The following is a 16,013-nucleotide window of genomic DNA, read 5'->3' on the forward strand; positions in this document are numbered from 1 at the left end:
GGGGGGGGAGAGCTGGAGAGTGGAGGAGCTGGAGAGTGGGGGGGGTGGAGGAGCTGGAGAGTGGAGGAGCTGGAGAGTGGGGGGGTGGAGGAGCTGGAGAGGGGAGGAGCTGGAGCGTGGTGGGGGGGTGGAGGAGCTGGAGAGTGGAGGAGCTGTGGAGTGTTGAGGGGGTGGAGGAGCTGTGGAGTGGTGGAGGAGCTGTGGAGTGGTGGAGGAGCTGTGGAGTGGGGGTGGTGGAGGAGCTGGAGAGTGGTGGAGGAGCTGGAGAGTGGTGGAGGAGCTGTGGAGGAGCGGTGGAGTGGTGGAGGAGCTGGAGAGTGGAGGAGCGGTGGGGGGGTGGAGCAGCTGGAGAGTGGAGGAGCTGTGGAGTGGTGGGGGGGTGGAGGAGAGTGGAGGAGCTGTGGGGGGGTGGAGGAGCTGTGGAGTGGTGGGGGGGTGGAGGAGCTGTGGAGTGTTGAGGGGGTGGAGGAGCTGGAGAGTGGGGGGGTGGAGGAGCTGGAGAGTGGAGGAGCTGGAGAGTGGGGGGGTGGAGGAGCTGGAGAGTGGAGGAGCTGGAGAGTGGTGGGGGGGTGGAGGAGCTGGAGAGTGGTGGGGGGGTGGAGGAGCTGGAGAGTGTTGAGGGGGTGGAGGAGCTGTGGAGTGGTGGAGGAGCTGTGGAGTGGTGGAGGAGCTGTGGAGTGGGGGGGTGGTGGAGGAGCTGGAGAGTGGAGGAGCTGGAGAGTGGTGTAGGAGCTGTGGAGGAGCGGTGGAGGAGCTGGAGAGTGGAGGAGCGGTGGGGGGGTGGAGGAGCTGGAGAGTGGCGGAGCTGTGGGGGGGTGGAGCAGCTGGAGAGTGGGGTGGGTGGAGGGAGTGGGGGCGTGGAGGGAGCTAGAGAGTGGGGGCGTGGAGGGAGCTAGAGAGTGGGGGGGGGCTGGAGAGTGGGGGGGTGGAGGGAGCTGGAGAGTGGGGGATGGCGGGGGAGAGAGGGTATGAAATAGGGAGTTGAAGGTGGATAGGAATTTTGCTGCTGTAGTCCAATATAGGATACATCCACTCCCTACAGCTCTCCATTAGTGCATAGGGCATCCTCTTCCCATGTCAGTCTGTCCGTCTGTTAGTTGTGCGCCTTGACCTCCCTGCCTCTAGGTGGGTTAGTCTGTCTGTCAATCTGTCTGCCTGTCACTCTGTTAGAGCTGCTCCTTGACCTTCTTGCCTCTAGCTGGCGTGTTCTTTATCCAGGAGAGCTTCGTCCTGCAGCACGCGTCGGCCATCTTTGAGTGGGTATTCTGCATCATCATCATGCTCTTCTACGGAACCTTCGCCTTCGAGTTCACCGGCGTCACAGGAGATACTGTGAGGGTGCTAGCCAGAGGGGGAGCCCTGGGGCCCAACAGGAGAGGCCACAAAGTGGAGTCCCTAGGAGGTCCCATTCCACACCCCCCTGAGACCATGTCAATGCTGTAGTCCCTGGGAGAGAAGCCAGAGGGCTGGCTTATACCATTATCAATCTGGGGGAGGTGGAGGGACTTGAGTATCCATTGCCAAAACACCACCATTGCAGGGTGTGAAGTGGACTATGCCAATGCCACATAAGCCTGGGGGAGTGGAGTAGACACTATGGGGGAGATGGGGGTTCGTACTGTTCCCGTCCCAGCCTCCAAAGACAATTCTTGTATTTGCACGTCACTAAAGGAACCAAATCCTCTTTTCCTTTTCTTTCATCCCCCCTTTTTCCAGCCAAAGGAGGAGTGGTGCTTTACAGGAAGTGTTCCCTGCTGCTGTCTGACGTCACTGTCTGGACGCAGGTTAAGAGAGGAGGGCAGGCCACAAGACGGCCAGAGAGTGAGCGAGAGACTGTATCATGAGAAAGAGAGGCTGATAGAAAAATAGAGGAATGCATTAGAGAAAAGAGAGAGACTGCCTGTGCGGGAGAGCTAGGCCTGTGTAATGTTAGATTTGCACATGAAATCTCTTTATTTTCAGAGACCATTTAGCGAGCAGACATGACTGTTTCCCCGGTGCTAGAGTCCAAACAAGGCAAAAACCTGCCGTCATTTGTTCTTTAAATCGCACAATAACAATACCATGACACCCGGGTCTCACACAGCTCCCAATATGCCAAATGGAATATTCTGAATATTTAAAATGGTTAAGTTGACTCTCCTCACATGTTGCGAAGACTAGCTAAAACGAATGTGTTCATGACATGGATGCTTCTCTGATTTAACAGCATCTTGGTCATTGAAACCCGGGTTTAAACCTGGGAATATCTGGCTGCCAGAATTACCTTATTTTTTTCTACTGAAGCTATGTAAACATGCCTTATAAAGCTGGACATTGTAATACGTTTTTTTTCCTCCTAGATAAACTTGAGTATATGGAAAGCCAAACCTCCAATAATATTTTATATGTAATATCCAAAACATTTGTATTTTATAAACCTAAACTTATGGATGTTGGAAGGGGAGAAGAGGAATGGAAGAATCCAACTGTAAACCAGCTAATACAAGCCAGAGCTGTACCTGGGCTGATCCGAGTTAAATCACACAAAATCTGAAAAAGTCTGAAAAATAGAGAATCTATTTATAATCTAAGAAACAATGAGTGGACAGGCCTTCTCTATTTCAGAGCTCCCCTTTTTCTATTTGTCAGCCTGGGTGTCAATCTGTTTCTGCTTCAGACGGCGTGTTACCGTCCCTGACGGCGTGTTACCGTCCCTGACGGCGTGTTACCGTCCCTGACGGCGTGTTACCGTCCCTGACGGCGTGTTACCGTCCCTGACTGCGTGTTACTGTCCCTGACGGCGTGTTACCGTCCCTGACGGCGTGTTACCGTCTCAGTCAACTTGTCAGTTGTTTTGCAAGGGTACAATGTATTGTTGAACAGTCCTACACCCGGGTTATCTTTTTGGCTTTAGCTTTCTGTTCCTTTAGCTTATCCTGGCATAGGGCCAAAAGGGAACGGGATGGAGCTTCTACTTGCTGCTGTTCTTCCATAGAATGTAGAGAGACAAACTATCCGTATCCATTCTCCTGCCTGGAACTACACTGTGCCAAACTATCCTCCTGCCTTTCAGAGCTTGTGCTAACAGATCTTATTATGCAAATCTGTCTCCACTGTTTCAATGCTGCCACATTAGCTATGATAATGAATAATAAATTGGTGGTGCTTATAATTGTCCTATTTCATACATGTACAAGCATGTGTTAATACGCATGTGTGAATTAGATTTTTTTATTAATTTTTTTGCATATACCTACTCCGGCTGAGACACCCGTGGAGAGTGGGGTCACAGTCAGGTTCAGCCATTATCAACGGCGACCCTGGGTCAATTAGGGTTAAGTGCCTTGCTCAAGGGCAGATCAAAAGATTTTTCACCATGTTGGCTCGGGATTTGAACTAGCGACCTTTTGGTTACTGGCCCAATGCTCTAAGCGCAGGCTACTTCCCACCCTAGCGGCGGTGGATTGCAGAACGATATGTAGAGCCTATAGTTTTACATTCATCACAACAGCTTGAAAGTGATTCTGAGAGAGTTTGTCACTTACTACTGATGAAGTTAATCTAATAGTAAACATTAGTAGACTGGTGTTTGTGGAGGGAAAAAGTGGTCCATTAGCCCCTTTTAGTGTAGACACAGATTACTGCACAGAGCTCTTTTACATTTACGTTATTTAGAAGACGCTCTTATCCAGAGCGACTTACAGTAGTGTGTGCATACATTTTCATTCGTACTGGTACCCCGTGGGAATCGAACCAACAACCCTGGCGTTGCAAGTACCTTGCTCTACCAACTGAGCCACACGAGACCACCATGCTCTTCTATTGCTATCAACTGGTTCAAAGTGGCCTTATCAACTGTTGGATGCGTATAAGGCCTGTGTATTCTGACTGAATGCTGTGCCAACCAATCCCCAACATTAAGTTCATCTATCTGTATGGAGGGATATTAGTGCCAGAAAATGAATAGAATTCTGATCAATTGAATCTCGGTTTTCAAGTGGCCTTTAAATGCTATTTTCTTGAAACTGTCTTAATAAATCTCACTTACCCACTATTGACTTACTCTGCCAAAGGTTATCAAATCATATGAGAGAGCTTCAAGAAGTAGGATTAAGTTTTCACCTAGATACTTATCCAGGGTCAGTTTTGCATATTTCCACCTTAATGGTTAGGATTGGGCCAGGGTTAATGTCTACGCTGAGCATCATGGTCATTCGTCACCAAACGGAAATAAACGGGCTGAAACAGGGAGGGACTAACTGGACTACCTGTCCAATGAAAAATTCTAATTTTCACAGTCAATTTTGGAACATTATAAAACATTTTCCGTTACATGTCTTAATGAATATGACCCTTGTCAATGTTCTGTTTCTCTGTTTACTGATCTACCTTCAAACGTTTACCTCTCAGGAATCTGTTACATCACCAGCTGGCTGCAATCAGTGATTCTAAACAAAACTTCACTTTTTAAAGTATATTCTGTTTTAGGGAACTTGTTTTGACCAGTGGGTTGATTTTACATTTCAATATCGTAATGCCATTGGTTCTGCCCATATCTGACCTGATTGGTCACGCCATGGTTCCATTGGTTCTATGTTCTATACAGAACCATATATTTACATATGGAGCTGGTTCTATGCTTTATCAAAGAAGGTCAACACTATACTGTAGAAATAGCAGTGGTGTTATAAGTGCTTCATTCAGACATCAGTACGGTTGATGGATAATCGCTAAAGTTTGGTTGCGTTTTATTTGTACATCCAAAGGTCTCTAAGGCTCTAAGTTGGCACACGTGTACTCACACAGAGTAGAGAACATTCTATCTAGCTGTTGTCCTCATTGGTATGTTCATTAAGGTCTTACCTACCTACAGATATCCAAATCAAAATAGTGCCATACTCTACTGAAATGTAGAGAACACGCATGTGCCTTTTTATTTTGACAAAACCAAAGAAAGATGTTCCAGGTACAGTTTTTGTTATGAGAGAAGGAAGATGTATATTTGCCTGAAATTGTTCTACAATAAAAATGTAAAAGAACTTAACCTGCATTTCATCATTCAGTGTTCTTGTCCCCCCCCATCTCTTACACATTTCCCCCTCTGGGGATCAATAAAGTAACATCTTATTAACATCTTTAGTTTATTTTACTCACCCTCTCTTCCCCTTTCTACGAACAATTAATTGCTAGGGAAAGGAGTAAACCTAGTCAGTTGTAAAACTGAATGCCTTCAACTGAAATGTGTCTTTGGCATTTAACCTAACCCCTATGAATCAGAGAGGTGCGGGTGCCATAATCAACATCCACGTCTGCCTTGCTCGGGCAGAACAACAGATTTTTATCTTGTCAGCTCGGCTACCTAATTATGTCAATAGAATAAAATACACGTCTTGGAAATTATACAAATAAGTTATCAAAGTTCAACATATAATATATTAACTTGGAACAGTGATATGTAGACACCTTGCATACCAAGTTCCTGAGGAATGTGGATGTGATAAAACCAATAACACCATGCATAACAACCCAAACACATGCTCTATGTTTTGAAATATTTTTATTGTGAACAATTATTTACATTTTGTTTCTACGCCAACTTAAGACTGTGAGTTTGAGGGTGGGGGGAGAACAGAATACAGTAAGTTCTAGGTAAAGAGGGGCGGGGGGGGGGGACTTCCTTAGGACAAGGTTGGGACACAGGAAGAGATGATCGCTAGATCAGTACAGGTGAATACATCACAAGGCTACAAAGACTCAGGAGCAGAGGGTGAAGAAGGGCAGAAACACCCGCATTTATGTAGATAAAAATGAAACCCCTCAGGATGGTTTTTAACAATATGCAGGTAAAGCATCTGAGGTATTTCAAGTCCTTTACTTATTGTTTCACTAACTCAGAACTGAAACATTTTGGAAGACTGTTTTATACACTATTCCCCTACTAGGTCCTTAAAGGTGCAATGCAGACCTTTTTATATATATATATAAAACACTGGGAAATCAAGTTTTTGACTGCATTGGGCCTTTAAAAAAAATACTGGGCCCAGCGACTCAGAGTGAGACTTATAATGTAAACAGACGAGTCTATACAAAATACCTCTATACGGAGAGAGAGCTTATCACTGCTTTTCAAATAAGACTCAAGTGAATGTCTCAAATGGTTTGAGAAAATGGATGAAAGAGGGAAATTCTGTCAACATAAAATACTTCTGTCATGTTTGTTTGGGAAGCTCAATGTTATCCTCAGAAAGCACCATCTCAGGCATATACAATTGTACAAATGTAAACTTTAAGATGTCCACAAAATAATATACCTACTGTTGGCAGCATGTACTTTGGCAATTTATTCATAGACTATTTATGTTTTAGCAAAATAATCACAACAATTAAGTCAGAATACTAAATACATCAAACCTTATCAGCCATCAGAGATGAGAACAGTTAATTCAAGGCGGCTAATATTGTTTACAGCGAGATCCCAGCAGCAGCTCTACAATAGCTCTAGACTACAGATGAAGATACAAATAGCATTTAGTCAAACAGGACTGAGCAGGGGTTCATAGACACATCATAAAGCATTAAGGCCTTATGAACAGTTATTAAGCATCCTTATGATGCCTTATAAGTGGTTATAAAGCCTTATTCTTCAAAGCTATTTCTACTGCTACATTTGGTCAACTGTAACACTGGTAAGAGGTACAGTATACAGCCCAAGACATCCCTGGGATAAGAGACCTGTGTCGTCTGACTGCATACCTGTTGTTGGTGTTGTGTAGTAGTAGTAGTAGTAGTGCATTGTAAAAACTGTCCTGCAGTATCGATGATATAATTACAAAATTAAGACTTTTGTGAATTTGATCTTTACAAAGCTACATATAATATAAACCAGTTTGATACAGAGCAAAAATAAGAGTTGTAACTACATCCGAAAACCAAGTTAGAGGGTGATCTCCCTTCTAATATTTGGTTGATTAAAGGTTGTGGTTTGAACCTGCAGATACATATTCCGCTTCCATTATGGATGAATACCAATACAGGACTTATAGCACCATCTTCAGGTGATATGGACAGAGTGGAGGGGTTAATATCGTTTTTTATATATTTTCTATAATTTTTTTTGTAATCGTTTAGTATTTTTTTATATAACATTTCAAATTACAATACAATACAAACTTAAGACATCACTACATGTATCTTTTTTTCAGAATAAACATAAAAAGCATTAAAAAGTAGTGACGAGCGTCACAATTTACCCTCAGCTAAGCCCCGCCCCAAAATGTGGGGCAACCAATCGCAGCGCTCCAATGGGTAGCAACTGTCGTCGAGTCTGACATTCCACATATGGACAAGCTCACGTTTAAGGTTCTTACATTCTCTCTGGCTATCGCCTCTGGTTTCAGAGCGCAGAATAGCTGACGAATTTACGAACGCTCAACATCCGTTGAATATGGCCGGTGTCAGTAAACGTCGGCAAAAAAAAGCGTAATTAAATTGTAGCTCGCAGCAGTTACAGTCCCCAACGCTCTGGATAACATGAAAACAGCTCTTCTAGGGCGAGTGAAATTGTTTTCTCGTTTGTGGCTGGAAGTAGCTAGCAAGCTTGGCCATAACACTCGATCACCCCAACTCCTCGGCCCGAGTGTCCAGTGTCCGCGAAACGCTCTTAATTTACGAACTCCCTGAAGGCACTCTGGCACTCCTGATTGAATTTACGAACGCACCCTAAAACACACGAAAGCCGGTGAGGACTACGGCACAAACAAGTGTTTTCTTTTAAAGAAAAGTAATGTTTAAATGGCTAAAACATTGAATAGTGCACCAGGAGTATTTGCTACTGTGATTCCTGAAATGCAGAGCCCATTGATGGAGTATTTTTCAAATCCGAAATGATACATTGTTTGCTAGCTCAGCTGGTTAGCTAACTCTCAGTGACCACCAAACGTTGCTAGCTAGCCAGTTAATTTAGCTAAATTAGCAATGTTATGAATAAAAGTCCCATCTGCTGTCAACATGTTTCAAAGTGTTTTTGCATTGATTAATCTTATGCTACTCATAAATATCATACATTTTTCGAAACTAATCCAATCTGTTACTTGCACCTTTTACTGTAATGGTATTCCAGTTTAGATCAAATCAAATTGTATTTATCACATGCGCCGAAAACAACAGGTGTAGACCTTACAGTGAAATGCTTTAGGTAGTCTGATATTTTAGTCTTCCTAACCCGGCAGTCATTATAAATGCAGGTTGCGGGTGAGTACAAATTCCAAATGTTGGATATTCCCAATCTGGCTGGAATCCAATCGGAATTACACATAATTTAGCAATATAGAGTGATGTGAGTTGCAGGCCTTATGAAATATGTGTTGTATTGTGTGAAACAATAACATATTTGCTTAGAATCACACTTGGTGAAAGTCGCATGAATGATGGATGAATGCAACAACCATGTCTGCCGCTAACAAATAGTCATGGGTGGTAACTCTACAATTCACTCGAAAGGCAAGGCATTCTGTGAATATTGCAAATAAGGTGTGTGTTAATTTAACATGTGCATAAATCAATAGAATGAATGCTTAAATCCAGTTGACATTAGTAAAGTTTGTTTTCTCTTTCCTCGTTCATCTCTGCTTCTCTCGTGCAGAAAATACGTTTAGGGGCCGGTGCAATACCAAAAAAAGGGGATCCCCCCCCCCGCCCCCCAAATAAAATCAGTTTGATTGGTTTTCAGGATTTAATTTCCTGAAAACCAATCAAACTGATTTTATTTGGGGGGGGGGGGGATCCCCTTTTTTTGGTATTGCACCGGCCCCTAAACGTATTTTCTGCACGAGAGAAGCAGAGATGAACGAGGAAAGAGAAGCTGTTAAAATGACCCAACATGTTTTTGATAAGATTTCAGTTATGCTTGGATGCATATTTTATGTGGTTGAAATACGATCAGCTTTTATGATGCTGATAAAGATAACACCTCCACCTTTACAGACGGTCCCTAACCGCTCACTCTGTCTCACTCATAATTTTTCTCCACTCCTGTTACGAGTCAAAATGTACATTTGGTGTAAAATTTACTGCAACAAATTTTTAATTTTGCAGGAGTTAATATTATATCAGGTTATGTGAAGTGTTGTAGACCTACAGTTAGGTCACTTTTCCATTTAACCCATCTGAACCGAACAGTTCCCTTGACGTGTACTTTGAAGTCCGGGTCTTGTCACTATCGAATTTGTATAGCGCCTCACAATCGTCACACATGGCACTGTTACCACGTTACCAAATCTTTCCCTGGCCTTCCATTTTATTTATTTTCAACACTCCATTACTCAGCTTTTCTCTTATTGAATTAAACTCCGACATTGTCCTTTTTTGCCTCAGTGTGTTAAGTCTTTTTCTGTCCAAATTCCCAAAAGCATTTGAGAATTTGCATGTATTTGGCACACTACAGTTAGGGCTCAGGCTACGCACTAACGCCAGATAAAAATAGCCCATAGATATGAATTGCAGAAGAATTATATATTTATGGGTTTTTAATGCACTGTTTTCTCTTTATTCAACCTGCCCGCCACTCACCCGCCCTTCATCCACACAATACTTACTGTATTTCATGCCCCTAAACCCGACTGCTGGTTATGAGTCCAACCGCACATCACTAATTCACAGTTTTGAGGCTAAACGTTCTGCTTTATATATATATATATGAATAAATAAAGTTAAACATTGAAAAAAAAATATATATATATATATATATTTTCAATGTTTAACTTTATTTATTCATTTCATTTGTTTCTTTGTTTAATAGCAGAAGTGACAATGGAATCACTATTTGTCCAGACTGAGTGTGAACAAATACTTCTGCACATGTAATACTTCTAACATGTCATTGTTTTGATACTAAGGCACATAAGTGAGACACTATACAAAGGACACCTTTTATCTGAATGAAAATGTGTGGATTGTCTGATTAAAATCACAGTGAGTTCTTCCTCTCTGTTGACTGAAATGTTTTGATGTGATAGAAATAGAGATGGAGCAGAGGGAGGGAGGGAGAATAGAGATTCCCTCTATAAATTGCACCCCTCTCATTCAAGATAAGAAGTATAAACAAACAAATCCCCTCTATGGGCTACAATCACATAAATTATTGTTTAGCACTAACCAAAAACATCCTTTCACCCTAATCCTAAACCTTAACCCCAACACTAGCCAATGAAAAAGCAGAACCATTTGTGGTTGTAGCCTGTAGAGGGGGCCTATTTTCTATCTCTGGGAGGGATCGTTATATACTTGACCACCAGGGGTTTGATGTTTAAGCGCTTGTTATATATTTGACCACGGGGGTGTTTAAGAGCTTGTTATATACTTGACCACCAGGGGGAGATGTTTAGTAGTTGAGCTCCTTGGGGACTTCCCAGGTAAACTCACTCCGGCCAAAGTGGCCGTAGCACGCTGTCTTCTGGTAGATTGGCCTCTTCAGGTTCAGTTCCCTGTGGAGATAGAGATAAAACACATATCAGAGGTGGGAAAGACACCTGTAACAGCAGTTGCTACACGAATGTACACTACGACTGCTTGTGTAACTTAAAAGTCCACACAAATCTGTCAATGACATGATAAGCATGATTAACGTACACTGAGTGAACTAAAACGTTAGAGGTGTTTGCAGCTCTCAAGATGGGTTCCGTAATTGAGCTAATAATATGACCTTCAAGCTGATATATACCTCTATGGTTAATAGTGATGTGTGCGATGATCTACGACTACATGTTACAAACAACAGTTTTCCTTTGATGACAAGCTGGAGTGACTGCAGAGGTGAGGTGTTTACCGGACAATGACACCAGGTCGTAGGTCAAAGTTCTTGTTTACGATCTTCAGCAGCTCTCTCTCTGACTTTTGTGACGAGCCGTAGGTGAACACGGAGATGGACAGAGGGTGAGCCACTCCGATAGCGTAGGATACCTACAGTCACACACACAGAATGCCCTCAATGCTAACGTCAACGTTTGAGACTTAACACAAACCATTGATAAAATCTACAGCGTTAGTGACAATCATGACAATTTAAAGTAAAAAGGAATTAGCTGATGTCAGATCTGTCAGGAGAACTAATGTATTTGGTTGGTATTATATTGAGGAGGAGAACCCATAAAGTGGAGAACCTAGAGAACTGTGATGAGACCTCACCTGAACCAGCACCCTCCTGCACAGTTTGGCCTTGACCAGGGACTTGGCCACCCAGCGGGCAGCATAGGCAGCCGAGCGATCCACCTTGGAGAAATCTTTACCAGAGAAAGCTCCCCCACCATGGGCCCCCCAGCCTCCGTACGTATCAACAATGATCTTCCTACCCGTCACTCCAGCATCACCCTGGCAGAGGAGGAAGAGGGGGTTGATATTATGGTTGCTTTAAGATCTGATCTTGCATAATACCCTTTGGTCTTTAAAGAATGAGAGATGTGTGTGTGAAGGTGAGGTGAGTAAACTTGTGTTTGTTCACATGCGTGATTGCACCCGTTTAGGTTCTGAAATTCACCTGGGGTCCTCCGATGACGAAGCGTCCACTGGGCTGAAGATGGTAGATGGTCTTATCATCCAGGTACTTAGCTGGAACCACTACCTTGATCACCTGGTGGGAGGGGCATAATAGATTGCTTCTGTATGAAGCCTTTCACTCGGCATCAAAGTGTTTTACATTGCGTTCACCACCAGAGCCACACATACAGATTCGTTGGCCAAGTACTGAAATCATCTTCCTAGCAGTAGCATCTACCACATACCTTCTCCTTGAGCACCTCCTTCTGTTCCTCCAGGCCAATGAAGTCATCGTGTTGAACAGAGATGACCACGGTGTGGACCCTTATAGGGATCACTGCCCCGTGCTCCTGCTCATAGTGTACTGTCACCTGAGGGAGGAGAGGAGAGAGGGATGAGGGATGTTCTGCTGTGGATTTGTTTTTGTGTTTCTCAGTCCTGAAGGCAAGATACTGTCAATGTTTTTGGATATCAATAAAGTTTTCTGAGGGCCTTGGTGAACTGAACTGAACTTCAGACATGGATGGATTTTATATATATTTTTAATAGCTTTATCAACCAATCAATTGGAGCTCACCCAACAGGAAATTGATCACCTCAAAAATGACAATTTACAGCATTTGGAGTTCAACTCAGACCCTCCACCCCCAAATACCTGAATGTAACCCCTCTCACAAGGTCCTATTTTGAGCCAGTCCTCTTCCAGCCCCCCTCAAAAATACCCCTTAAACTGGAGACCCTTCCCTCTTCACTTCCCGCTCATAGGAATCTCAGGAACTCGAGAATTGCCCATTAGGTTACAGCTGCCTGAGGAAGGAATCCATTGGATGTTGGTCTGTTCCATTTCAGCTCCTTGCCCCTTCTCCCAACTTGAACCTAAGACATGTAGTGTAGGGCAAACTCAGTGGAGCTTCCACCACATTACTACTATTATCCAGTCCTTTCAGATCTGTGAATGTTGAAGGGAGTAGGTGCTAGGAGAAGAGGTAGGAACTAGAAGAAAAGGTAGGAACTAGGAGAAGAGGTAGGTGCTAGGAGGAAAGGTAGGAACTAGGAGGAGAGTTAGGAACTAGGAGGAGAGTTAGGAACTAGGATGAGGTAGGAACTAGGAGGAGAGTTAGGAACTAGGAGGAGAGGTAGGTGCTAGGAGAAGAGGTAGGAACTAGGAGGAGAGGTAGGAACTAGGAGGAGAGGTAGGAACTAGGAGGAGAGGTAGGAACTAGGAGGAGAGGTAGGAACTAGGAGGAGAGGTAGGTGCTAGGAGAAGAGGTAGGAACTAGGAGGAGAGGTAGGAACTAGGAGGAGAGGTAGGAACTAGGAGGAGAGGTAGGAACTAGGGGGTTAGAGATCATAACGACCCTTTGCTGTGATTTACGAGAGCACAGCCGGTCTCTTCTACTCCAGACTAGTCTTACTACATGGGGTTAGGGGTCAACTCATTCCCACTCAGCGGTATAAACAGACTAGTCAAATGGTCTCATGGTAACAACTTCCTAGTGGCAACCTCTCACTTTTCTTTCTCTCTCTTCCTTACTTCTCTCCCCTTTTCTCTTTTCCCTTTCTCTCTTTCTCTGCTATGAGAAGCCTGTATACAACCCTACACCACTTATCTCCTCACATATCCCCCTCAGGGAGAGAATGAGGGAGAGAGAGAGTTCATTGGTAATTCTCTCAGTCTCACTTGTGTTTTAGAGTCGGGGCGGAGCCAGGGGATGGTTCCGTTGCGTCTGAGTTCGGCCATCTTGGAATTGAGTTTGTGAGCCAGGACGATGGTGAGAGGCATGCACTCCTCTGTCTCGTCAGTAGCGTAGCCAAACATCAGACCCTGGTCTCCAGCTCCCATATCTTCCTCTTTCCTGTCGATGTGGACACCCTGAGCGATGTCTGGACTCTGCTGCTCCAGAGCCACCAACACATTACACGTCTTATAGTCAAAACCTGGGGAGAGCGAGAGGAGGGAGAAAGGAAGAGCAAGAGAGAGAGAGAGAGAGGGGGAGAGAGAGGAAGTGAAAGACCGAGAGAAAGAGAGAGAGTCATTATTATTACTCCTCTATGTTTCTGATTCCCTGGATTGTGCGTCCTACACTACAGTATGGATATAGACCAATCCTTTTCAGTAGAAATCATACCTGTTTGATACAACAGAAGCCTGTTTCTCACCTTTGTCTGAGTTGTCATAACCGATGTGTTGTATGGTGTCTCTGACAACCTTCTGGTAGTCTACGTTGGCCCGGGACGTGATCTCTCCACACAGCAGCACCATGCCAGTCTTACAAACCGTCTCTGGGCAGGGTGAAGATAAGCATTACCACTTTAGAACTGTGTTATAACAACCTAGGACACTTTATATCTTCAGATCAGTGGTATTCTATGTACGTGCGTCACAAGTTGTGTGTCATTGATTCGTAAGATATTTCAACATGTAGCTAGGGATCAATAACAACCATTTCTTTCTTTGTTCATAGTGTAGAATGTACACTTGTGTCATTAGGTCAATATCCCAATATGGGGTCAGTGGGTTTCTTATGTGTTGTGTCCCAACTGTTCTAATAGTTTATTTCTTTGAGTTATTTCTTGGAAGTTAAGAAGTTATGTAAGAGAATATGAAAGGGTTTGAGTTCCAACAAAGTAGAAAGAAGTGCTAGCTTCAGACAGAACTCAGTAGGAATAAAAGGTGAAATGCTTTTGGAACATTGCTATTGTTTGTTGCTCTGTGTGTTTCACTTAAATGTGTCCCCTTCCCTCTAATTTACCACAAGCAACCTTGTATTCTGGGTTTCATTTGAATATGTCCCCCAACCCAAGCAACCTTGTATTCTGGATGTTACATTCAAATGTGTGCGGCCCTCACTCACAAAACATCTAGTTATTCTGTGTTTCATTTAAATGTGTCCCTCCACCCTCACTCACCACAGGCGACCTTGGCATTTGGGTCCTGCTTCAGGTGAGCATCCAGGACAGCATCACTGATCTGGTCACAGATCTTGTCTGGAGAAGAACAAAGGATAGAAAGAGGACAAGAGTACATGAAGGAGTCTTTAGAGAGAGACCCGCCACCCAGCACATGGCTTGAATCATAAGCACACTGAAACAAAGTGTATTTGAGCGTGATGCGAATTAATAATTTCCTCATGAACAGGATTGTACCCATTGAACTTGTGAAACTTTTAAAAAGTGACACATTCCTTTTGCTGGGATAATCCCAGAGTACAAAAGAGCAGTATTTTTCACAACCAATGTTTTCCCCACCACACACAGTCAAACAGTTCTGTATGAATGCAGGCTTATACAGTATGCCGCATGAAGGATTGAGTCAAATTGTAACTGGCTAAATGTATTATGTAACATTGATTTACAGTACATTATTCGTTCAAGGTGAAGTCCAGTTTACACTGTACAGATTTGTCCCTGCCTCTCACAGCAGAAAAAAATAATCCTGCAGCAACAGGAAATGTGAATAATTATAATTCATGGACATTTTTGTACGGGTTGATACATTTTTCATCAGGGCAAATCAAGTCTGACATTTTAAAGTGGAAATTACAAACTATAGAAGCCTTTTTAAATCTTGAATACACTACAATTTGCATTTCCTTCTGCGCAGGAAAATGATCTGGGACAACAGAGTGATCAAATGAATATTAAAGATCTAGTGGGGAAAGTGTTGGGAATGTTTGGGATCTCATTCCAGGTCCCAGTGGGTTTTTCAAATTGTCCCAGCGTCACTGCACAGCAGTGGTAGAACAATACTACAGTCCCCTGCATTCATCTTCTCTCCCTCTCTGTCTGACCACTCTGAAGCAACGTGTAGCATGGCTTACATCAACACCAACATCCCATTTTTAATGGACTATAATATTATACTACAGGGTACATATGATGTTGATTATCAGTGGAACAGTTGGACATTGGTACAATAGCTTGGAAAGACTTATGGGTGTCAGTTGTGTCAGCTTCGGCCAACTAGCTACAAAGCAACCATGTACCCAGTGGACAAAGCTGGGTACATGTCCCCACTGGATAAAGCATTCTTCAATGCGATGCAACATTGCAGCTCTGCTATCTCTTCCACTGTGGACAGAAGGAGGCCTAACCAGTTTCCACTATGTGTGGGAACAGTACAGACCTCATAGTTATCAGGTGGAATAGTGTTTACTAAAGCCTGTCTACAAGGCCAAGCCAACGGTACATTGTAGCAGAGAACCTGGTGGCTTTCCTTCAGAGAGAGAGAGAGCGAGAGAGAGAGAGAGAGAGAGAGAGAGCGAGACAAAGGTAACCACTTAAATTCATAGACAGAGGACTGACATTTCAGTTTTAACTATGTTTCGAGGCTATACAGTGTTTGTTATTTACAAAGCTCATGAGGCATTTATAAGTTATATTCTTCAAGAATCAATTTAAGTCCAAAAATGGATGTAGCAACTAAGGATTCTAGCTTTAAGAAATAAAACAGGCTTCCGAGAACACAGAGATATACAAATCAAGTATAGGCCTATACTTTG

The 16,013-nt window shown here is 43.5% G+C and overlaps 2 protein-coding genes across 2 annotated transcripts in view; one reads left to right on the plus strand and one right to left on the minus strand.

The window, feature by feature from the left end:
- Window positions 1-5,026, plus strand: part of LOC106577246 (transmembrane protein 150A) — a 49,585-nt gene extending 44,559 nt beyond the window's left edge. Inside the window, exon 8 of the mRNA XM_014155172.3 lies at window positions 1,199-5,026. Coding sequence (XP_014010647.1) covers window positions 1,199-1,443 — 245 coding nt within the window. The 3' untranslated portion in view covers window positions 1,444-5,026. The remainder of the gene's footprint in view (window positions 1-1,198) is intronic.
- A 4,227-nt stretch (window positions 5,027-9,253) lies between these two features.
- LOC106577245 (S-adenosylmethionine synthase) overlaps window positions 9,254-16,013 on the minus strand; it is a 12,508-nt gene continuing 5,748 nt past the window's right edge. Inside the window, exons 2-9 of the mRNA XM_014155171.3 lie at window positions 14,422-14,499; window positions 13,672-13,794; window positions 13,193-13,449; window positions 11,757-11,882; window positions 11,513-11,605; window positions 11,164-11,346; window positions 10,805-10,938; window positions 9,254-10,463 (exon numbers count right to left, since the gene is read on the minus strand). Of these exons, the coding sequence (XP_014010646.1) occupies window positions 10,361-10,463; window positions 10,805-10,938; window positions 11,164-11,346; window positions 11,513-11,605; window positions 11,757-11,882; window positions 13,193-13,449; window positions 13,672-13,794; window positions 14,422-14,499 (1,097 nt within the window). The 3' untranslated portion in view covers window positions 9,254-10,360. The remainder of the gene's footprint in view (window positions 10,464-10,804; window positions 10,939-11,163; window positions 11,347-11,512; window positions 11,606-11,756; window positions 11,883-13,192; window positions 13,450-13,671; window positions 13,795-14,421; window positions 14,500-16,013) is intronic.

This window comes from Salmo salar, chromosome 18 (genome assembly GCF_965601325.2).
Source record: "Salmo salar chromosome 18, fSalSal1, whole genome shotgun sequence".
NCBI classification, from domain to species: Eukaryota; Metazoa; Chordata; class Actinopteri; order Salmoniformes; family Salmonidae; genus Salmo; species Salmo salar.